Here is a 21,312-nt window from a genome sequence, read left to right on the forward strand (position 1 = left end):
AAACCAGGATTCTCACAAAATATTCAGGTTGTCCTCGTCCCTAAAACGAACACATTCTTCGTTTCTGTTTTCCCTTAAAACCAACAATCTATGCGTTTTTAATGTGTCATCGATACCAGTGGTTGTGGTTGTCTGTAGTATTGGAATGGCGGACGGAGAGGACCGAAGCTTTGGTAGTAAGAGTCGAGCCGAGAAAGTTTTTGAGAAGCTTAAAAATTGCTCAAAGAAGCATTTTAAGAAAAAGAAAAAATATCATGTTATCTGTGACTTAACAAAAAAACATTCAGATATCAGACGCGGGCGGAACCGTAAAGAGAGAGAGGCCTACGCTACAAGAAAACAGAGAGGGTACAACACGAACGCAGACAGACCCTACGAATCAGACTGGTTTGAGACAGAAGGTGATGTTGCAGTTTTATTGTATTTATCTTTTTTAAACGACCTGCTGAGAGCACTCTCAAGGTCATAAAAATTGTGATACCAAACATGGGTTCTAATGGACGTGCTGTAAGTTCCAAAAGACGTCTCATCAAAATTATTCTCATAAATAAAATGCAGTAGCAAACCATTTCATGATATATCTTAGACAATAAGAGTAAATCAATGCCTGAGCCTCAAGCCAGTTTGCAGAGCAAAGCAATTTCAACTCAAGATGCAGACATGCTAGTGCTTAGAGCACATCTAAAAATGTATTGAATTATATTGGTGCACCTGGAATTTCAGGGTGATTTTTGCGGAATTTCAGCTGTTTGTGTAGCCAAAAATGTATCAAAATCAGCCACACTCTGCAAACGAGGGCCTGTGAGTCTCATGCCAGATATACACCGATAAACTATAGTAAAATCCTAACCTAACATTAGTTAAATGTGGATGTGTTTGAAGTTGAGCAAGCAAACCCAGTATACAGCAATTCTTATTAATCCTTCAACCAGTACCTTGAACTGTGTTTTCAAGTTAGACAGCATAATATTAAAGACATTTTATTTGAAAAGGGAGAGAAGGGGGTTTATTCAGAACCTGATGCTAAAGAAGTAGTGACGAGGGGGCCTTGACTGACCTCAATATGAAAACCATTTTAATTGCTGTTCATTAGATGATTTGTCCTCTATTCTCAGCTTTCTAATATGTTTCCATGGCAATTATAAGTCAATTGAAGATAGAAAGTTTGTGCTTAGCTTTAAGTTATTTTGTGTTTCACTTTTTATCAAACAGATGACAATGGACCATCTGCAGCCCAGAATTTCAGGTCTGAAAGTAACCAGGAAGTTATCCCTGATAAAGGTTTGGAATAAGTGAAATTTTCTCCAAATCTTTACTGTAGAATCGATGCCTGAGAAAACAAATTTATTGTGTTTTGGTTCTTTTATCCATCTTTGCATACTTCAATTTGCACATAACCTTCAACTGTTGTATTGAAGCTTTTGAAATTTTCTCTATCAGAATCTAGATTAGGGTGTCAAAAGTTAAGTTTTCTTTATGTATATCATATCCATTCCCAATTTGAACATAAAAATCCTTGCTTTTTTTCTTTAATGATTATAACTGTGCAATGATTATAGTGTATCTAGGAGATATCTTACTCATTCTTACATTTTTCTTCCTACACATTAATTCTTATATTATTTGCAATATTTTAGCATTAAGTGAAGTCCTTGAAAAATGCAGATCTATGTTTTCAAAAAATATTGGAAAGCCCAGTCAGTCATGGTCGTCAAGAGTTGCTTCAGAAAATGAAAACTGGGACTCAAAAAGGAGCACTCTTTTTCAAAATGTTGTAAAACATTTTGATGCAAATCTTGGTGTTTGCCAGATATGCCACGTCAATGCAGCAGTTATATGTTGTACAGATTGCTCTCCTGTTGCCTGCTGTTGTTCAGATTGCGATGAAACTGTTCACTGCAATCAGCCACTCCATGATCGACTTGCTGCAACAAATGGTTTTTTGCAGCCAGTAGCTCCTTATGTAACAATAAAGGAAAACCAGTTGAAAGAAATACGTATGAATCAGCTATTACATATTCCAGGGATCTGTTAATTTTTTAAAAAGTTGTTTTATAAGCCATTGTGTGATTGACCTATTTATCAGCCACCTTGTAACTGGTGTATCTTTGTAATCAACTTGCTGCTACTGCAGCTGTGCAATTTTTCAGCTGATAATGATTGGAATCAACCTTGGAGAGAATCAATGTTTTACAAGTTCTGAATAACACATCATTCTTTTTTTGAAGAACAGATAAAACATGCAACTGGATAGGATCTACAGAACCTTTGAGTAGTTTCCTGTTCCTTTAAGATGTTAGACCAGGTTCATTCCTAGCTTCACCTTTGTCGCACCAAAATATCTATAAATTTCTTTGTCCTTTATTGATGAAAGCCACTCAGTGTTTAGAATGCTTATGCGAATATTTTTCTTTTTAAAAAAAGCTTATTGTATTCAGTAGATACAGTGCATTTTGTATTTCTAGTCTACTAAATATTGTTGTACTCATTTTTTATAAATTTTAGGGTGCAAATATTTACCTCTGCGCCATTTCTCGTGTGTTTCATGCGAAGATACTTACAGCAGCGATGAAGACTACTTCACACATAATGATGGGTTTCCTGTTACTGTCATTACTCACAAAGGTTTTCTCCCCTGGACTTCTTTTCAAAAGAAGAATATTTTGTATAGCTTATAATAGATTATATGAAATCACAAAATGAAAATTTATAGTGTTTGTTGCCTTTTGGCTGCATTTAAACCATACTTGCAATATTTCAATATCTCTAATACTACAGATATGTTACTCATCTTTACAGCATCATTAACTCTTACACTCCTATTGTTTCTCAAGCCCCTAAATCAGTTCATTTTACAATTTGATGCTCAAACAATTATTCTACAACGATTCCAGAAAGCTTGGATATATCATGTTTATAAATGTTATTTGACTCATCGATTCAATTAAAATCTTCTTTGCCATTTATAGCAAACAATGTCTTTGCAGGTCGCTTTGACGTCATTGTTCAACCAGTGGAGTGTAAGTTTTGCGGGTTCGTTCAAACTTATTTGGACATACAAACAGTCGTGAGAAATGGCTACTGGCCTGGCTCCACCGTCAACATCAACTGTATGTATGCTGTTGAACTCCTTGACTTTTGGAACTTACAGCAGAGTCACCAGTCGAAGTGCTCAGAAACAGGGTTTCTTAAAGTTCTCAGTCAGCTGTCCCGGGATAATGCACGGGTATGTTTTGTTTTAATTTGCTGTTTAGCTGAATTATTGTTTTAGCTTTGCTATTTTTATCATGTTACTTATAACAGAAATTAACTGAAAAAGGAACCTTGAAATTTATAGTCGGCAACTATCAATTCGTCATCCTTTCAACGTGCTTCCAGAGAATGGAAGTTCTGCAAATACGAGCTTGACTTGCTTGCTGGAAAGGATTGGATGCAATGTCCTCCATGCTCCGTTTCACAGTTGACGTCACATATTGATGGAAACTCTAAACTACGAAGATATCAACAAAGTGGAAGGTATATTATTGCGTATACAATATCATATCTGATACCGTACACTGTTGTCTAATGATCCCATTAAATGTTAAACTCGAAGTTGCAATTTTGAGTCGTCTTGTTCTCTACAACAAACCATCTAAAATTCTTCCTATGTGGCATCGAGCACTATACGACAGACAAGAAACCAAGTTATTTCCATTAATGCCATTAAGACATGTTAATGCCACCCCAACGGTACGACTTCTTATCATTTCAACGATGTTTTATTCAAGGCGTCATCGACCAACGTATTATGGCGAACGGTTTGTTTTTTCGAATGAAAATGTTGACTATCATGTGGGAGATTTGTATAGAAGGACAGGATGCAAGGTAAGTTATTTAAGCCTGCTGAAGTGCTATCAGCTTACTGCACATCGAAAAATATAGCCGACCTCTTGTTGTTAGTGTTATTTTTAGCAAAAAATAGTTTTAAGAAGCATGTTGAAGAAATATGCAAAATCGTACACCACACGCTCCACGCACATAATCGAACATCAAACTTATTGGGTCCTATAAAATTAGGGATTTCGATGGTTGTTTTATAATATCACAATTCAATTATTGCCCACTTGTATGGATGTTTCACAACAGGGCTATCAATGTGATAGTTAATAGCATTCCTGATAGAGCAATGCGATTGGTATGCAAAGATAGTGAAGTTGAACTACAAGAAGAAGTTTAACTGCTCATCAGCGCCATCTGCAACTGCTAATGATTGAAGTATTCAAAGCCATTTGAATCCAGTTTTCATTAAGAAGTTTTCGTTGAAAACAATAGTTTAAGAGAATTATAAATACCTGGGTTTTTTGTAAATTGTGTTTTTTAGAACATAATTGTAATTTAGGTTATATTGTTTTATTTCATTGGTAACTAGTATTTAAATTTGAAATTTTATATCAGTGTTTTAGATGTTGGCGCTAAGTTGCTCATAGCTGTAAGTTTTTCTAGAAGTTGTGCTGTTATCTTAGATATAATCTTTCTACATCAATATATAGGGTAAATCAGTTTGTCAAATCAAGTCTTTACATTACAGAAAATGAAGACGGACAATCAATGTGGGAACAGCGTTTGGGAAGCTGCTGCAAACAAAGCAAAGAGAAAGGGGACGCTAGATGAGACTGGTCTTTTGTTTAGCAGCTGTAGGCACCAAGTTGCACAAAAAGCGCTCAATATGTTCCAGGGAGAGCTTTTTGCCTACCATCATTTTTTGCATCTGAATGATGTGTTGAAAAGAGAAGCTAAATTCTTTTTTCAGGATATTGCTTGTAGATACAAGACGTGGGTGGAGAAGATTGACCCAGTTAACGCGGCGAAAGTCACATTTGCAGTCAATCTTATGCATGGTGCTGGACATGACTGGACGTGTCAGGCATGAAGTTTTAGACTTTTTTGAAAATCGTAAAAAACTTTTTTGAAGCTATTTGTTTATGCCCTTGACTTGCATTTGTTTTATTTTTAAGATTATAATATTTTAGCTATTCGAAGGAGGCAGGTTCAAAGAAGGAATCGGTAGAAGTCACGGTGAAGACTGCGAGATAGTGAACAGCTTTTTATCCAGTGCTAGCTGTGTAACTCGAAGAATGACGCCGGAAGGTAATCATTTTGTGTTACTTGAAACGAGACAGCGAATATTAATTAACTTTATTTCATGTTCTGCCCCATACCTTCTTTATATTGCTATTCTTTTTTACTATATTCGTTATTCATTCTGACTGTCATATCTGATCTAAATCTGATACCTGAATCATTGTTCGCTACTTACTTTAAAAAATTTTGAATGTGAGTTTTTTCTATCTTTTTCTTCTTTGATCATTTTCAGTTCGGGAAGAGTATTTGACTGAGATGATTCTTAGTTGGAATCAAAGACGCATCTTTGATATGCCAAAAGCATTAGTAAAGCGAAGGAAAACCGTATGTACCAAACTATATTGCCATATTCGTCCTCTTGACATTTACTAAAACAGACTCAAAGTTAATGCGGTCGAATGTTAGACCATTTTTCAATGCTCTGTTTATATTTGGCTAATCACTATCTAGAATCTCTTACAAGGTACTGACAACGATGCAAGATTCCTGGAAAGAATTGGAGCTTTACTGTGAGGAAAAAGCCATCAACTTGAGTATAGTGAAACATAAAGTTTGGTTTGAAGAGCTGCGTGACTATGCAAAGGGTATTTGCTTTATTTATTCAGTCATTTTTTTCACAATATTTCAGTAGGCTTGGTCTAAAGCTATATGATAATCGAGATTTTTATGTTAGTCTCAATTAATTGTTCGCGTATTTGTTAGTTACGGGACTGTAGATTATTTGATAAAGGGTTATGTGCCTAGAAATGTCCATTGGTGTAGAATAACTATAGAGAAATGGAAGACAATATATAAACAGTGTGCAAAGGGAATAATCAAAATACTTTAAAACAAAGATTATTTTTCACCCTCAACTCTTCAGTTTTGTCCCTTTTACAGGCAAGAAAGTAGCTATAACTGATTGTCGAAACTTTTCTCGACCGGAAAAGTTTTGCCTTCATCTAGCTGAGTTGGTGGTGTGTGATTCCTTGCCGAGTACTATTCATTTGCCTAACGAACATGAGTTTCGACGAATTTACCTTTATTATGAGGCCTCGTTATTATCTAAGCGAAAAAAGCCGGATCTTAGACAAATTGAGAAAACAAAGCAGAAAGTAGTCGATGCCCAGAATGAATTCGGTCTTCCTGATTCTGTAACCCTGGACAACCTCAAAAGACACCTCCAGACTTGTCTCATGCACCAGTTGCATTCAAAGCAGCTTTCTTTGGAGAATTTGAATATGAATGCTAAAAAAGTTGCAGGTAAGAACCACTTCGACAGGATGAGTATAAATTCTAACAGAAAAAACCTGCAAATTTTTAATGAAAGTCAGTGTTTGTCCATAGATATTTCTTTGCTCTTCATTTCTTTTAATCACCAGCTGTAACCTTTTCTTTACTTGGTACAAAACAAGTTTCTGTAAGTTTTATGAATGATTAACTTATGGAATAGTTTTTTCAGAAGCGGTACTTCTGGAGACACAGAATTACAGACGGAAGATTGTTTTTTCCAAAACAATTTGGAAACAAGAAGATACTGCTTGAAAGTTTAAACTTCTACTAGCTACAATTATTTGCCCTATGAACTATTAATTTTTCGAATGAAGTTGTTTTTTCCTTTTTCTTGCATAGTTATAACACGTTTTCTGTTCAAGGTCAAGATAATGAGAAAAGAAAAATGCGTGCTTTCTGTTTTATATCTACACCAATACGTTGTTTAAACATTTTTCATATCTTTTGCAAACCAATCTATGTACAATTTTTTAGACACTTCGAAAGAATACATACGGTTATTGAAGAACATGAGTAGAATTAAAATAGACATCGAGAATACTATTTTGCTCTACAACGAGATTGCTGTTCATTTTAATGAAGCTGAGGCTACTTTGGAAAGTGCACTGTCGGACCAGGGAATATATGCCACAGAAAATTCTACTGCAGGTATAATTTTAAGAAATGAAAGACAAATGTCTCGAGATTTCACTGAAAGCAGTTTAGACTCGTGTTAATACCAACAGTTGCACCATTTTTGTCGGCAAATCTGGGGATCTCACCGCCACCCCAACAAACGTTTTTATCTTCGCCATTGAACCTTACACAGCTTCATTTAAGAGTGTCATTAATTTCAAAATAAGCCCTACCAAAGGTTTTCACTGCGTAGTTGAGAATCATCAACAATTTATGAATATTTTCCCCCCAATGATACAACGCTTTTCTTCTATTGTGAGGGCGCAGATGTATTCGGCTAAACCTTTTTCGATTTGTATACAACACCAAGCCATTAAGTTTCTTGGTTGAATTAGTTGTTTTGGTTCCTACCAAAATTGTTTTTATCTTTGGAGTATAAATATAATGAAATAGGTTACAAACGAAAATACCACTGAAATAAACCTAATCCAAAATAACAGGGGAACGATGTCGGAAAATACGCTAGATATAAAAGTATGGCAAGGGGCTTGTTGGAATAAGCAAAGCGTTATGGTTAGTGGCGGGATGAAAAAAGGGGAAAAGTTTCTAGAAACATGTTTTTCTGCCGAAAAGGAAAGAAAAAGATATCATCAAGTAGTGGTGGCGCTAGAAAATCTACGACGGAGGGACTCGACTCGCCTTTCCGACAGAAAGGGCTAGGATTTTGGAAAGGAAACATGGAATCCCAGTTGCAAAACGACACGCACAAAGACTATGACAGGACACGAATTTAGCAAACAAGAAAGAACAGCTACTTAGTACTTAGTGCAGTATTAATATTTTTGTGGGAAAATCGCTTTTAAACAAAATTCCCCTAGAAAGACACATTTTAAGAAAGCTCTTGGCTCTTGTAGATCTCTTTCCGTGATTTTTCTTTATTCTCGACATTCTGAACTTGCCTGAGTATTAAAACAAAACGTTATTTAATCATGAAGCAGAATAGGAACCTTTTTACGTAGGTAGGTCAAGTTACTTAGGCACTCATTGAATTTATTTACCTTTACAATACAAACTTACTCTTAGAATTACTATCTACAGGCAGAACGCTATTGGACGGTTTTACTTGATTTTCTGGAAATCATTCACGTCACTCACGCACCCAACCCTGAAATATTGTAATGCAGAGTTCGTTTCTCATTAGTTACAGTTTATCATTTAACAGTTAAATCATTAATGTGCGATGTGTATCATTTGAATAGTGAAAATCTATTTGGTGCAGCATGTCCGTTTTGATCAAATTCAGTATTCAAACGTTTTTCACTTGCTAAGATTTTTTAAATGCAAAGAATTGCAAATTCTATGGTTAAGAAATATGCATGAATTGTGACGATAGAATACCAGTCATACCTTAACCTTTATTGAAAAGAGTAGAGAGGTAATAGCCACCATCGCAATTTCAGCAACCAAATTAGCCGTAATTTTAGCAACCATCGTCTCAAGAATTTTCCCCGGACCCCTTAAAAGGGTCGCCTCCGGTGTGGCTTGCTTTTTTCTTTCGTTTTGACCCGGGGCCCAGAAATCCTCTCCGCGGCCCTGTTGGTGTGCCGAAAGAAAGGGTTGAGTTCCCTGAAATTGTGTGTAAATTACTTAGGAGTTACCTGGTTGAACATTTATGCTCAATGGGACCTCTGTTGTCAGTTACTCCTTCTCTTCTGTAAAAATTCTACAAAACGGTAGCAGAATCTTGCTCTGACAAATTTTTAACTTTTCTTTGTATATCTTCCGACGGGTGGACTAAGCAGCTCCGACGGGGGACTCTGGCCCCCTTGCCCCCCCCCTTTGGCTCCACCACTGCAAGAGAGTCGTAGATTTCCTTCCCGTGAAGGTTTGGGATTGCCCTTCGTGTCTAACGCATGTCTCGTTGGTCATGTTTTACTTCATCGGGTCTAAAAATTTGCACCTTGGGTTGCAGCCTTATTATCGCAGATAATTTTGGTGGTGAACAAACGAAAATGGATAAGAGAGGGGAAAATATCAACTTTGGGCTATTTGGGATAAATATTCGATAGCCAGCCAAATTTAGGATCAGCAAAATCTGCAAACAATAAATATTTCTGCGTACCTGATTCAGTGCTTTCAAATAACTGATCCTTGACTGAATATAATCTTATTTAAACACCCATAAGCCAAACCCAAAAATTAAACTGTTAATTCAAGTTAGGTTTTTTAATTTATCACATTTTTCCGTGCAGGAATGTGTTTCCTTTTTTATATGAAATGCTTGTTTCTTGCCATATTCTTAATATGTAAATTCTGAACAACTTCCGTTGTAACAGTTTCGATTGCCACTAAGAGACATGTTGTCGAGCGCATGATGTTTGACGAAAGATGCAAGGAAGAACTGGACCATTTAGCTTTGGAGATGGCAAACTATCTCAAGTTCTATGCCGACAAAGTGATTCCATCCCTCGAAGAGAGAAAAGCGGCTTTTCTTGAAACGTTGACAAACAAGGGTGGGCATTACATCTTTTGATATTGCATCTTCTTATCAGTGGTAATATCTAGAGGGAGGGGGCACATTAAAATTTCTTTGACTTCGGGGTACTCAGCTCGCTCCAAAATTATTCTGCATTGATCTAGCTTTGCAAAATCTCCCCGGTATCATAGAAGGGTCTAGATAAGATTTATTTGGAATTTATTTGCAAATTTTGATGCTACCATTTGCCGTTAGATTTCAAAAATAAATTGGAATTTCTTAATGCATATTAGTTGTAGAAAATGGAGTGGGTGCATGATAATTTAACACTCAGTATCTTGAAATAATATCTTTGTCAACTTTTAAACAGACCCGAAAGTAACAATTGAAGGCGAAGCTGAGGTTGGCTGTCAAGATAACGGAGAAGTAGCTCAGGGAAGAAGAGTAAGTCGTCTGAAACTGTTAGACCATAGTTAAAATGCTGGCTATATTATTTTTATAGTACAAAGCTGAAATAGAAACTTGGTCACATTCTCAATAGAATGTCAGAACAATTCAGTTTTGCACTTTATGCTGAAAGCACCCTATTGATCCAAGTCCATTTGGAATCCGCTTTGGCAGGGCGCATGTTCCCTTCGAATACCATTCAGCTCTGTCCTGTCCACAAGATCGCTTTGATTTTACTAAAGGCATTGTACGCAGCTTAAATCTAAACGTTGTAGGTTCACACTCCTAAACCAACAAAACCTACACAACTGGCTTAAATCCCTAAGTTCTATCTATGTTTTCTAAAAGAAAATCTGTAAGTTATAAGTATAGCTATATCCAAGGACCGAGATGCAACTTTTTGTGAATTTAATGGTTGAATTCTTGCTTTTTATATTACAAGGATTGTTCGAAAAGATATAGTGTTTCTGCTAGTGAAGGAGGTGGTGGTCTTTTGTCGATTCTAAACAAAGGCATCGATTTTGCGAAAAGCCAGCTGCGAAAGGGGTACGAGACCTTTTCCCATGTCAGTGGAGGCACAGAGGATACAGGTTTTACGTTTCTTGAACCAGAACCTGAAGGGCAAGAGCCATCGGAAATTCAACCGGCCGATTTGCAAAGTAGCGAAAACGTTGAGTGTGATGATAGTATTGATGGTGACGATAGCAACGATGGTGACGATGAAGACACGGAATGTAGTTTCCGCGCAATCGAGATCAAACGCAGAAGCCTCTCATTTGCCCCTAAAATCGTGCGTGGGGGATTTTTCGGAAAGGGTGAAGACTGCATTCTTCTGATGTACGAAGATAGTTTTTCCCAAAATACTATCAATGGTCGCAATGGCAGTAATGCCTGCTCCTTCATTGCAGTCATCTTTGCTTTCTTGTTTTTGAAGGAAAAAATTGAAGTTGGGCCTTTTGAAGAACAAATACAAAAAAAGTTCAACGAAATTCTTTACGAAGCGATGGCTAAAGGAAATGAAATTTACGACAAGTGTCGCAGAAGCCTACCTCATCGATATTGCTCCATAACTGAAGTCTCGGAAAGTATGACTGAATTGTTACCATTTACTGTGAAGGAGGAAAAGCCTGTTTCGGTAAAAAACGAGCATTTCATGTCGACATTGCGAGGGCAGTTGGAGTTTTTGATGTTTTTCAAGAAGCCCTTTGCAATAGTATTCGTTTGCAATGAGAAATCGTCTGTATTCTGCAGTGACGGAAAGAAGATTGCTTTTGTAGACACACATTCACATTTTTACGGTGGTACAGCTGGAGGAGCTATTCATATCTGTGCCGAAAAAGAATTGGACACATTTATTTATTGGGTGGCAGAGGTAATGGAGCTTCCGGATAATGTGTATGGAAACTTGACATTTTTACGATTTCATTAAATATAAGGAAATGTTATTGTATTAACAAAGATATCTTCTGCTATTGTACGAATCCTTTCTGGTTCCCAACGACCAACTACTTCTGCTTCTAAGTAAAGTTTCTCAAACCCCACATCTTGACAAAAATACACATCACACCCTTAGAACGTACAGGCTGACGAAGACCTACGCTTCAATTTGATTTTCCATATCTTGTGCGTTTACTTAAAGAACAGGTCACTTAGCTCTACACCTAAAACCGAGGTATCAAATTTGGTTGATTTTTCCTTCCTTCCATGAAGTTGATTTTTACCACTTTTAAGAGCAGAAATTCAAGAAAGACAATAAACACTCTTCGTTAGTTTGATCATCTTATGTAAATCAATAGGCATACAACGGACATGGTGTGTGCTTTATATAAATTACACTTTCCATTGATTTACATCGTAAAGTGGCCCTAACCAATTGCATTTTGTTGCTATTGTTGTAGAATAATTATGTAGAAATTTTATTTGCAGTAAAAATTATTGTTTCATTATTAAAAAATAGACTACATTCCAAGTAAAGCCTAGATTAATTAGATAAAACCATTATACATCTCTGCTCTGTGTTAATGTGTTTTTTAGTTTATCTGTATTCGTTCGATTTCAGTATATATTATCTTTGCGGTCACTGATTAAATATGTAAAGGATTATAATTTAATAATGGAGTTTTCTTCAAAATGTAATTTCTATGATGTGAGTGAGTAAGTTAAAGGCTGTAAGCATTTATAAGTCAAAGCGCTCTATAATGTCTAAAACGCTCTGTAATCTCAAGAATATAATGTTAAAAATAAACTGTCAAAATTTGTTTGGTTTAGTTTCTAATCATTCAGTATAAACAAACTGTTAAGAAGAAGGAACGTATGCAGTGTTAAAAATCGTTATCAGTTATCCAATTTTCTGGGGAATTAATACGCGAGTCTTTCAGTAACTTTCAATATCTACAAAAAAAGCTTTCATTTTACCCTAAAGAGCGTTTACTTCAAACATAAAAAACTATATACTACAGCCCAATACACTTCAAAAAAATATAAAAATAAGCAACAAAGAGATATCAGGTGTTTAATGCTTTAAATGCCAATTTTCCATCACGAACAACGTTACAAAAAATAAATGTTTTTGGAAGAGCATAGCAAACGCCTGGGGTCAGGAACTTCTTTTCTTCGGAAGAGGTATCGAAACAAATTGGCGCAGCAATCTTCTTTGTTACAGCCAAAATCATCACGCAAACGTGATCTGGGGGAATAACTGCACCATCACTTTGCTTCATATTTGGCAAAACTTTCCCAACAGCAACAGGATTACCATCAACGAAATACGAAACTCCTTAACAATATAATTAATAACAAATATATAAATTCGGTACAAAAAATATAGGCTTGAATCATTTTTACTGATAGGAAGAAAAATAAAAAATGAAAGAATTGTCTACAGTTATTCCAATAATCAAACCTCTTGAGATTGATGATGTTGCAGAAGATGCTAAAAGGAAATTAAGGAGCATTGATTTGACAATATTTCCATCAATATTCTCATAAGATCGAACAAAATACATGGATGAAAACGATAATGATTGAAATGTTCAAACCTCTTGAGATTGATGATGTTGCAGAAGATGCTAAAAGGAAATTAAGGAGCATTGATTTGACAATATTTCCATCAATATTCTCATAAGATCGAACAAAATACATGGATGAAAACGATAATGATTGAAATGTTCAAACCTCTTGAGATTGATGATGTTGCAGAAGATGCTAAAAGGAAATTAAGGAGCATTGACTTGACAATATTTCCATCAACATTCTCATAAGATCGAACAAAATACATGGATGAAAACGATAATGATTGAAATGTTCAAACCTGGCGATATTGATGATGTTGCAGAAGTTGCTAAAAGGAAATTAAGGAGCATTGACTTGACAATATTTCCATCAATATTCTCATAAGATCGAACAAAATACATGGATGAAAACGATAATGATTGAAATGTTCAAACCTCTTGAGATTGATGATGTTGCAGAAGATGCTAAAAGGAAATTAAGGAGCATTGATTTGACAATATTTCCATCAATATTCTCATAAGATCGAACAAAATACATGGATGAAAACGACAATGATTGAAATGTTCAAACCTCTTGAGATTGATGATGTTGCAGAAGATGCTAAAAGGAAATTAAGGAGCATTGATTTGACAATATTTCCATCAATATTCTCATAAGATCGAACAAAATACATGGATGAAAACGATAATGATTGAAATGTTCAAACCTGGCGATATTGATGATGTTGCAGAAGTTGCTAAAAGGAAATTAAGGAGCATTGATTTGACAATATTTCCATCAATATTCTCATAAGATCGAACAAAATACATGGATGAAAACGATAATGATTGAAATGTTCAAACCTGGCGATATTGATGATGTTGCAGAAGTTGCTAAAAGGAAATTAAGGAGCATTGACTTGACAATATTTCCATCAATATTCTCATAAGATCGAACAAAATACATGGATGAAAACGATAATGATTGAAATGTTCAAACCTCTTGAGATTGATGATGTTGCAGAAGATGCTAAAAGGAAATTAAGGAGCATTGATTTGACAATATTTCCATCAACATTCTCATAAGATCGAACAAAATACATGGATGAAAACGACAATGATTGAAATGTTCAAACCTCTTGAGATTGATGATGTTGCAGAAGATGCTAAAAGGAAATTAAGGAGCATTGATTTGACAATATTTCCATCAATATTCTCATAAGATCGAACAAAATACATGGATGAAAACGATAATGATTGAAATGTTCAAACCTGGCGATATTGATGATGTTGCAGAAGTTGCTAAAAGGAAATTAAGGAGCATTGACTTGACAATATTTCCATCAATATTCTCATAAGATCGAACAAAATACATGGATGAAAACGATAATGATTGAAATGTTCAAACCTCTTGAGATTGATGATGTTGCAGAAGATGCTAAAAGGAAATTAAGGAGCATTGACTTGACAATATTTCCATCAATATTCTCATAAGATCTAACAAAATACATGGATGAAAACGACAATGATTGAAATGTTCAAACCTGGCGATATTGATGATGTTGCAGAAGTTGCTAAAAGGAAATTAAGGAGCATTGATTTGACAATATTTCCATCAATATTCTCATAAGATCGAACAAAATACATGGATGAAAACGATAATGATTGAAATGTTCAAACCTGGCGATATTGATGATGTTGCAGAAGTTGCTAAAAGGAAATTAAGAAACATTGACTTGACAATATTTCCATCAATATTCTCATAAGATCTAACAAAATACATGGATGAAAACGATAATGATTGAAATGTTCAAACCTCTTGAGATTGATGATGTTGCAGAAGATGCTAAAAGGAAATTAAGGAGCATTGATTTGACAATATTTCCATCAATATTCTCATAAGATCGAACAAAATACATGGATGAAAACGATAATGATTGAAATGTTCAAACCTGGCGATATTGATGATGTTGCAGAAGTTGCTAAAAGGAAATTAAGGAGCATTGACTTGACAATATTTCCATCAATATTCTCATAAGATCGAACAAAATACATGGATGAAAACGATAATGATTGAAATGTTCAAACCTGGCGATATTGATGATGTTGCAGAAGTTGCTAAAAGGAAATTAAGGAGCATTGATTTGACAATATTTCCATCAATATTCTCATAAGATCGAACAAAATACATGGATGAAAACGATAATGATTGAAATGTTCAAACCTCTTGAGATTGATGATGTTGCAGAAGATGCTAAAAGGAAATTAAGGAGCATTGATTTGACAATATTTCCATCAACATTCTCATAAGATCGAACAAAATACATGGATGAAAACGATAATGATTGAAATGTTCAAACCTGGCGATATTGATGATGTTGCAGAAGTTGCTAAAAGGAAATTAAGGAGCATTGACTTGACAATATTTCCATCAATATTCTCATAAGATCGAACAAAATACATGGATGAAAACGATAATGATTGAAATGTTCAAACCTCTTGAGATTGATGATGTTGCAGAAGTTGCTAAAAGGAAATTAAGGAGCATTGACTTGACAATATTTCCATCAATATTCTCATAAGATCTAACAAAATACATGGATGAAAACGATAATGATTGAAATGTTCAAACCTCTTGAGATTGATGATGTTGCAGAAGATGCTAAAAGGAAATTAAGGAGCATTGATTTGACAATATTTCCATCAACATTCTCATAAGATCTAACAAAATACATGGATGAAAACGACAATGATTGAAATGTTCAAACCTGGCGATATTGATGATGTTGCAGAAGTTGCTAAAAGGAAATTAAGGAGCATTGACTTGACAATATTTCCATCAATATTCTCATAAGATCGAACAAAATACATGGATGAAAACGACAATGATTGAAATGTTCAAACCTGGCGATATTGATGATGTTGCAGAAGTTGCTAAAAGGAAATTAAGGAGCATTGAATTGACAATATTTCCATCAACATTTTCATAAAATCTTACAAAAAGCATGGAAATAAACGATTTTGGTTAACATTTTAGAAAAATTGATATGATGTGAAATGTAGGATTAAAAAAACAAATATTTTACAGGTAGAAAAATTAATATATAAACACAAACCTCTTTCTGAATAGTCAGTATCATTGGCTTTGTCTAGAAGGAAAGCTGAGTCTTTTAGTTATAATTGTATAGTTTAAAGAGATTTAGTAATGAAAATGAAAGTGAATTTGTGATTTACCTTTCAAATACTCAGCAAACAGTTTAACGACATATTCCCCAAACTCATGCTCCAAAAATTTTTCACCAATACTGTCTTTTGGGCTATAAGACCAGAGATTGCTCCTCTGCTTATTACGGTGGTAGCCAATTACTATTACCTCACAATCTTTTGCATGAAGAGCATCTACCTACAGAAATCAAAACTGTGTAAAAGCATATGCTCAATTTCTGAAAGGTGGGCCCATGTGCAAAGAAAATTCAGAAATAATTTTCAATATGTTTACAAAAGGAAAGATGTGTCAACATCAAAAACAGAATATATTTGTCAATGCATGTATGTATGTATACATATACATATAACATGCCTTTTTTTTCATTGCTCCTTTCAAATAGTGGAATGCTGTTTTTTTGTATCGTTCAGCCAGCAAAGTTTTCTTGTCCAAACTCTCGCGTTTTCTAAGGTTTTGTTGGCAGTTTCCACACAATTTTTTGCTAATAGGCTGCTCAATGCCGCAGTTTGAGCAGAATCTAAATACCTGGAAGGATAAAGAACTCTACTTGATTAAAAATTGCTTAAATTGCCCTGTTTAATATGTAAGTTTGCTTGTTAAAAGAAATGATAAATTTGTTCAACTATGTCAACAACTGGCCTTAGCTTACAGCAAATAGCACCATTTGATTTATCTTTTAAGTGTTCAAACATCTAGTTGTGCCATGTTTATATATGATCAATAGCTTAATGTTTCTTTAAATATGATTAGAATAGATTACAAGTGCAGTTTTCTTAAAACAAAACAGGAATTCTAGTACTCACACCCATCATTTTATTAGACATCCAGAAATTTGAAATTAACTAGCATTTACAAAGCTAATAGGAGACAAAATAGTTTGGAGTGATGATGGAGAGAAAAATATTTCATGGTATTCAGGCAATAAGTATAACAGGTAAAAACAAAATTGATCCTATAATGATTAGCTCATTATATTTCATGAAACTCAAAACATAATTAATGGTAACATACCATTATGAAATGAGCAGTCCATAATTCCAAAACTTAGATTATTATGAAAAAGATTTCTTACCCCAGCCATTTTAGTGACAATCAAGCATAAAAATGAAGCATCAGGAGGTAAAAATAGCTGCAAATAAACATCTAAATCAGATATGTGTTAAAAACAAGACAGTGTTGGGTATAAAGTGAATTCCTATTCCAAACAAAATAATTACAATACTTTCAGTTACAAACAAAAACCTCAGATACTACCCTTGTGAAATTGACCTTATATGGCAGAAAGATGCTAAACCCAAACAGACATATTACTGAGAAGGACCAAGGTACAGGGGGCTGGAGGGGCCTTGGCCCCCCTCAAAAACTTACATTGCATAAGTAACATACTTTTATTTTGTAAAATATGGCTGTTGATTCACTGATTTATAAGGGCTGTCCCCCCTCCCAAACAAAAAGTTGTATCGCTGTCTTTGTATGCTGATAAGCTTAGAAGACTTTGGATCATACCCTGACTCACTCTGACTAATACAGGTATGAGGAACTAAGGCCTTATTGACTTAAAGACAGTATTACCAATAGGCATGTGACTTAAGCAACCAACATTCACCCTATACCCAATACACTCTGATTTAGACTTTTTGTGATCATAAACTTTGTGTGCATGAAACATAGCTTTTCAAAAATAATAATGTGAAACCTTCCCTTCCTAAACCTTCCAGGATATTTGTGATGCCTCAAACTTCGGTGTGCTCAGTTAATTTCAACCTAAAAGTGCATAGGCTTGAATTTTTTTGCTTTAGCTATTTTACTTTTACGCATTGTTTGGTCAACCAAGATGAAATTCTGGTTTAAAATATTGTTTGTGAATCTTTACCACATCAATAGGTAAAATTTGCAGTTACTAATAAACATCTGCAATATATCAAACACAGATTTTGCATAACTGATACTTCCAGTTTATTAAAAGTTGGCTGTTTCAAAATAATAAGCTGATTAGGGTTACCTGAGAAGCAAAATAAATAAGTGTTACAATATTGGAGGGCTTTGCCTTTTTACTTATATCACAGAACAGCAATGGTCAATTGGCTCAAAATTTTTCATGAGCTAAGTGTGTGTACATTTTTGTGTATGTTGTGGGGGGGGGGGTGGGGGTGAGTAAAGGGTCGTCTAGTCACTTTTATAATACTTAAAGCTTTGCATTTTCCACAAAATCTCCTTTTTAACCTGGATTTTGAAGTAGGCCTACATGCTAGTCTGCACCTGGGCAAATTCTCAATAATTGATAACCACAGATTTGAAGTACAACAGGCAAGCACAATAGCTGCAATCCTACTCTTGTGTAGCCACTAGCTCTCCGGCCGTGTCACTCCACCTAACTCTTGACATGCTTTAAGCTGTTTAACTAATTTTTCAATGTAAGTTTTAGCTCTCTCGGCTCAATTTTTTTTATCAATATGAAGTTCAGGAAAGCAGAGCGGTGTTTAAGAGAGGGAGGGAGGGGGCATTCTTAAAATTTTCGACAAAGTAGCGAAATTTCAGAAATTTACCGACAAATTTTGTCCGCTTAGAAGACTATTGCTCCCACTCCCCAGCTTGGTGCATTTTCTTGTTAAATCAATAGCTTTTTCGTGAAAACGAAAACAGAATTGCCAGTTACCTTCGATAACGTAGGACGCAAAAGCGAACATCCTCGTGCCTGAGAATGTATAGCTAAGTTTCCCTGTGCTCATATGGTTGGTGACCCTAAAACGCATAGATTGTTGGTTTTAAGGGAAAACAGAAACGAAGACTGTGTTCGTTTTAGGAGCGAGGATAGACTGCCTCATATCGTAAACAAATGTCTCATTTGATCAGACTTTGCGAATTGGCATGGTACGGCGAAATGGGTCCTTTATTTCAGGTCTATTGAAAATTCATTTCTATAAGCAGTTCGTAAACATACTTATGGCGACACGTGTAAATCGATATTTTCGAGTTTAGATAAATATTTGCGTGAGTATGATAGTCCAATCCAAATAGGTTCATTATGGATTTTGAACCCGAGTAGAAATAGCATCTGGAAAACAGGTTAGATCAAATCAGGGCCGTAAATCTGTCATGTCAATTGGGGGGGGGGGGGGGTCAGCAGAGCGAATGAATATAAAGTGTGCAGTGAGTCATGGCACCACCAAGCAATTTATAGAGTGTGTTAAGAAAACAGTTTGAGTGGCAAACGACTTAATAAACAAAAAAAGATTTTTAGATATATTAGTTTTTTCAGCCCTATAGAAGGCATTCAGATATTTAACTTTTGGCACGTTGACTTTTTTATAGTTGAGTTTATAACATTTTTCAGAGACAGCTTGAATAAATTAAACCCGGGGGGCTGAGAATCACGTTTAGTGGTGTAGAAGGACCCACCATTCTTGGGGACGACGTGATAGGAAATTTTTGAAATCATACCTTCTAAATAGCTATAAAAGCATCTCCCTGACCAAGTTTAACAAAATACTATACCGTTCAGGATAGACAAATCGACGATTCTCAGAAGAACACAGATTATTGTTTCTTGGAGAAATTGGGAAGGGAAGAGTCTAGTGACAGATGTTGGGGAAATGCTTAAACTCTAGTGACAGACGTTGGAGAAAAGAAAGAAAGGCGTTTTCTATTCGAGAGCAAGCGTTTTTCTTCTTGAAACAATATATCGGATTCGAAAAAAATTAGGATGTATCTAAGAACATATTCGGGCTCCAAATGAAAATTTTCTTAAAAAAGTCAAGGATGGACAAAATTTATTGCATTCTAATAATGAAGAGTTTAGTCATTGCTTCTCTCTTTATTACATGCAAAAGTACTTCTTTGTTGTGTTGATGTGGTACTTTGTCTTTTGGTCTTGTTCCTTGTTCCTGTGCAGTTAAAAGTAAGGAGCTATTATGGAGTTGTTGGTATTGCAATTTGACTAATAGAGATTCAGAAATTAGGAGCTTCAGGACCTAGGTTTTGAGTTAGGACTTTTATAAAAAGGCGTGTATGAAAATATGTGTAATATGGGTTTGTCGAAATTTATGGCGACTTAAACGATTCTTTTCTTACATGCTTTTTGAGATTCATTCAAGGGGAGACCGGCGGATAAGATATTTGGGGCTAATTCCCTTCATGGGCATCGTCACCGACTCGACTACATTTCTCACTACAAATTCTGAAAAACCAGGATTGTAGAGCTGGGGGCTAAGAAGGGCTTAACCCTTATTTTAATGACAAAAAGTAGCCTTTTATACTTTTACTTTCGTTTATGGGAGTTTTTTGGAAGGCCTTTTTACAGCAACATCCCAGTGACAAAAGTAATGTCTCAATTAGATATGGCTTGCCAAGAAGTTTATTCTCCAACTTCTGAAATTTATTCTCCAACTTCTTGTGATTAAGAAATTGTGAATCATCTGAAAAATGTGAAAACTTGATGCATAGGCTTGCCCAATACACCCATTAGCATGACAACCATCGATAGAAGGCTGTCAATGACAACATAATTTCTCATACAGATGGGAAGACTGGGGAACTGCCTCTAAGCAAATCAAAATCACTATTTGCTCTAGCCATATTAAAAAGCACGATTTATCATGATTTCATATTGATTTTGACCTTTGAAGATCTAAGAGAAATGTAACTGATCTTTTTGGTTATATTCTTCCAGTTTGCAATTTAGATGGAGGTTCCCCTTTGAAAAGATCTAAAGGCATTAAATTTCATCTTCTTCAGAGAAAGCTTCCTTAATTTCCATCAAGACTTAATTTAATCAAATTTATTCAGAACTCTCTTCTTTACACCATTCTATGTCACAATCAAGCATGGTGGAGTGTCAGGTAAAGGGGCCCCAAACCCCCATGGTCTGCAGTGCCTGGCCATAATAAAAACATATATGATTTGCTATGAGTCTTAGACATTTAAATAAATATGCTTACTGAGAATTTGTAGATTAAGTACAGAAAATAATACCATGGCAGAGAATTAAAATATAAAAATAATCTCTCGATCCCCACCAAATTTGTGGAATTTAGGTTCAAAGTACAGAAAACTACTCCTAAATAGTGTGCTTTTGAAATTCTTTGTCTCTGATGTTTTGTGCTTTTTATGTTCCATATTTTTTCAAACCAACTCTTCTTTAATTTCTTCTTCAATGACACAAA

The 21,312-nt window shown here is 35.2% G+C and overlaps 2 protein-coding genes across 8 annotated transcripts; one reads left to right on the top strand and one right to left on the bottom strand.

Annotated features, from left to right (window-relative positions):
* Nucleotides 1-29: 29 nt before the first annotated feature.
* Nucleotides 30-11,617, top strand: LOC135681849 (uncharacterized). Its single transcript, XM_089110859.1, is given in 16 exon segments — nt 30-401; nt 1,213-1,281; nt 1,638-1,997; nt 2,506-2,625; nt 2,988-3,226; nt 3,338-3,567; nt 3,570-3,867; nt 4,571-4,906; nt 5,013-5,235; nt 5,357-5,448; nt 5,588-5,751; nt 5,987-6,366; nt 6,823-7,044; nt 9,348-9,524; nt 9,858-9,931; nt 10,377-11,617. Coding segments are annotated over 16 exon segments (4,227 nt in total). The 5' UTR covers nt 30-145; the 3' UTR covers nt 11,364-11,617.
* Nucleotides 11,618-12,421: 804 nt separating this feature from the next.
* LOC135681847 (uncharacterized) lies at nt 12,422-18,888 on the bottom strand. 7 transcript variants are annotated; one of them, XM_089110836.1, is made up of 11 exons: nt 18,697-18,888; nt 17,223-17,279; nt 16,505-16,675; nt 16,159-16,327; nt 16,041-16,073; nt 15,829-15,858; nt 15,693-15,722; nt 15,557-15,586; nt 14,741-14,770; nt 13,789-13,818; nt 12,422-12,866 (listed from the first exon to the last, which is right to left on the bottom strand). In XM_089110836.1, the coding sequence occupies exons 1-11, from the start codon at nt 18,877-18,879 to the stop codon at nt 12,775-12,777; spliced, it is 855 nt and encodes a 284-aa protein (XP_088966962.1). In that variant the 5' UTR covers nt 18,880-18,888; the 3' UTR covers nt 12,422-12,774. The 7 variants fall into 7 exon arrangements, 5 of the variants coding, with proteins under 5 accessions (XP_088966962.1, XP_088966964.1, XP_088966963.1 ...); XR_016144164.1 differs by lacking the exons at nt 14,741-14,770; nt 15,557-15,586; nt 15,693-15,722; nt 15,829-15,858 and adding exons at nt 13,245-13,682; nt 14,605-14,634 and having other exon boundaries at nt 16,041-16,085; nt 18,697-18,886; XR_016144163.1 differs by lacking the exons at nt 14,741-14,770; nt 15,557-15,586; nt 15,693-15,722; nt 15,829-15,858 and adding exons at nt 13,245-13,682; nt 14,605-14,634 and having other exon boundaries at nt 12,422-13,108; nt 16,041-16,085; nt 18,697-18,886.
* Between the last annotated feature and the right edge of the window lie 2,424 nt (nt 18,889-21,312).

The sequence above is a fragment of the Rhopilema esculentum genome, chromosome 10 (assembly GCF_057945365.1).
Source record: "Rhopilema esculentum isolate cy_ngs chromosome 10, ASM5794536v1, whole genome shotgun sequence".
Classification (NCBI taxonomy): domain Eukaryota; kingdom Metazoa; phylum Cnidaria; class Scyphozoa; order Rhizostomeae; family Rhizostomatidae; genus Rhopilema; species Rhopilema esculentum.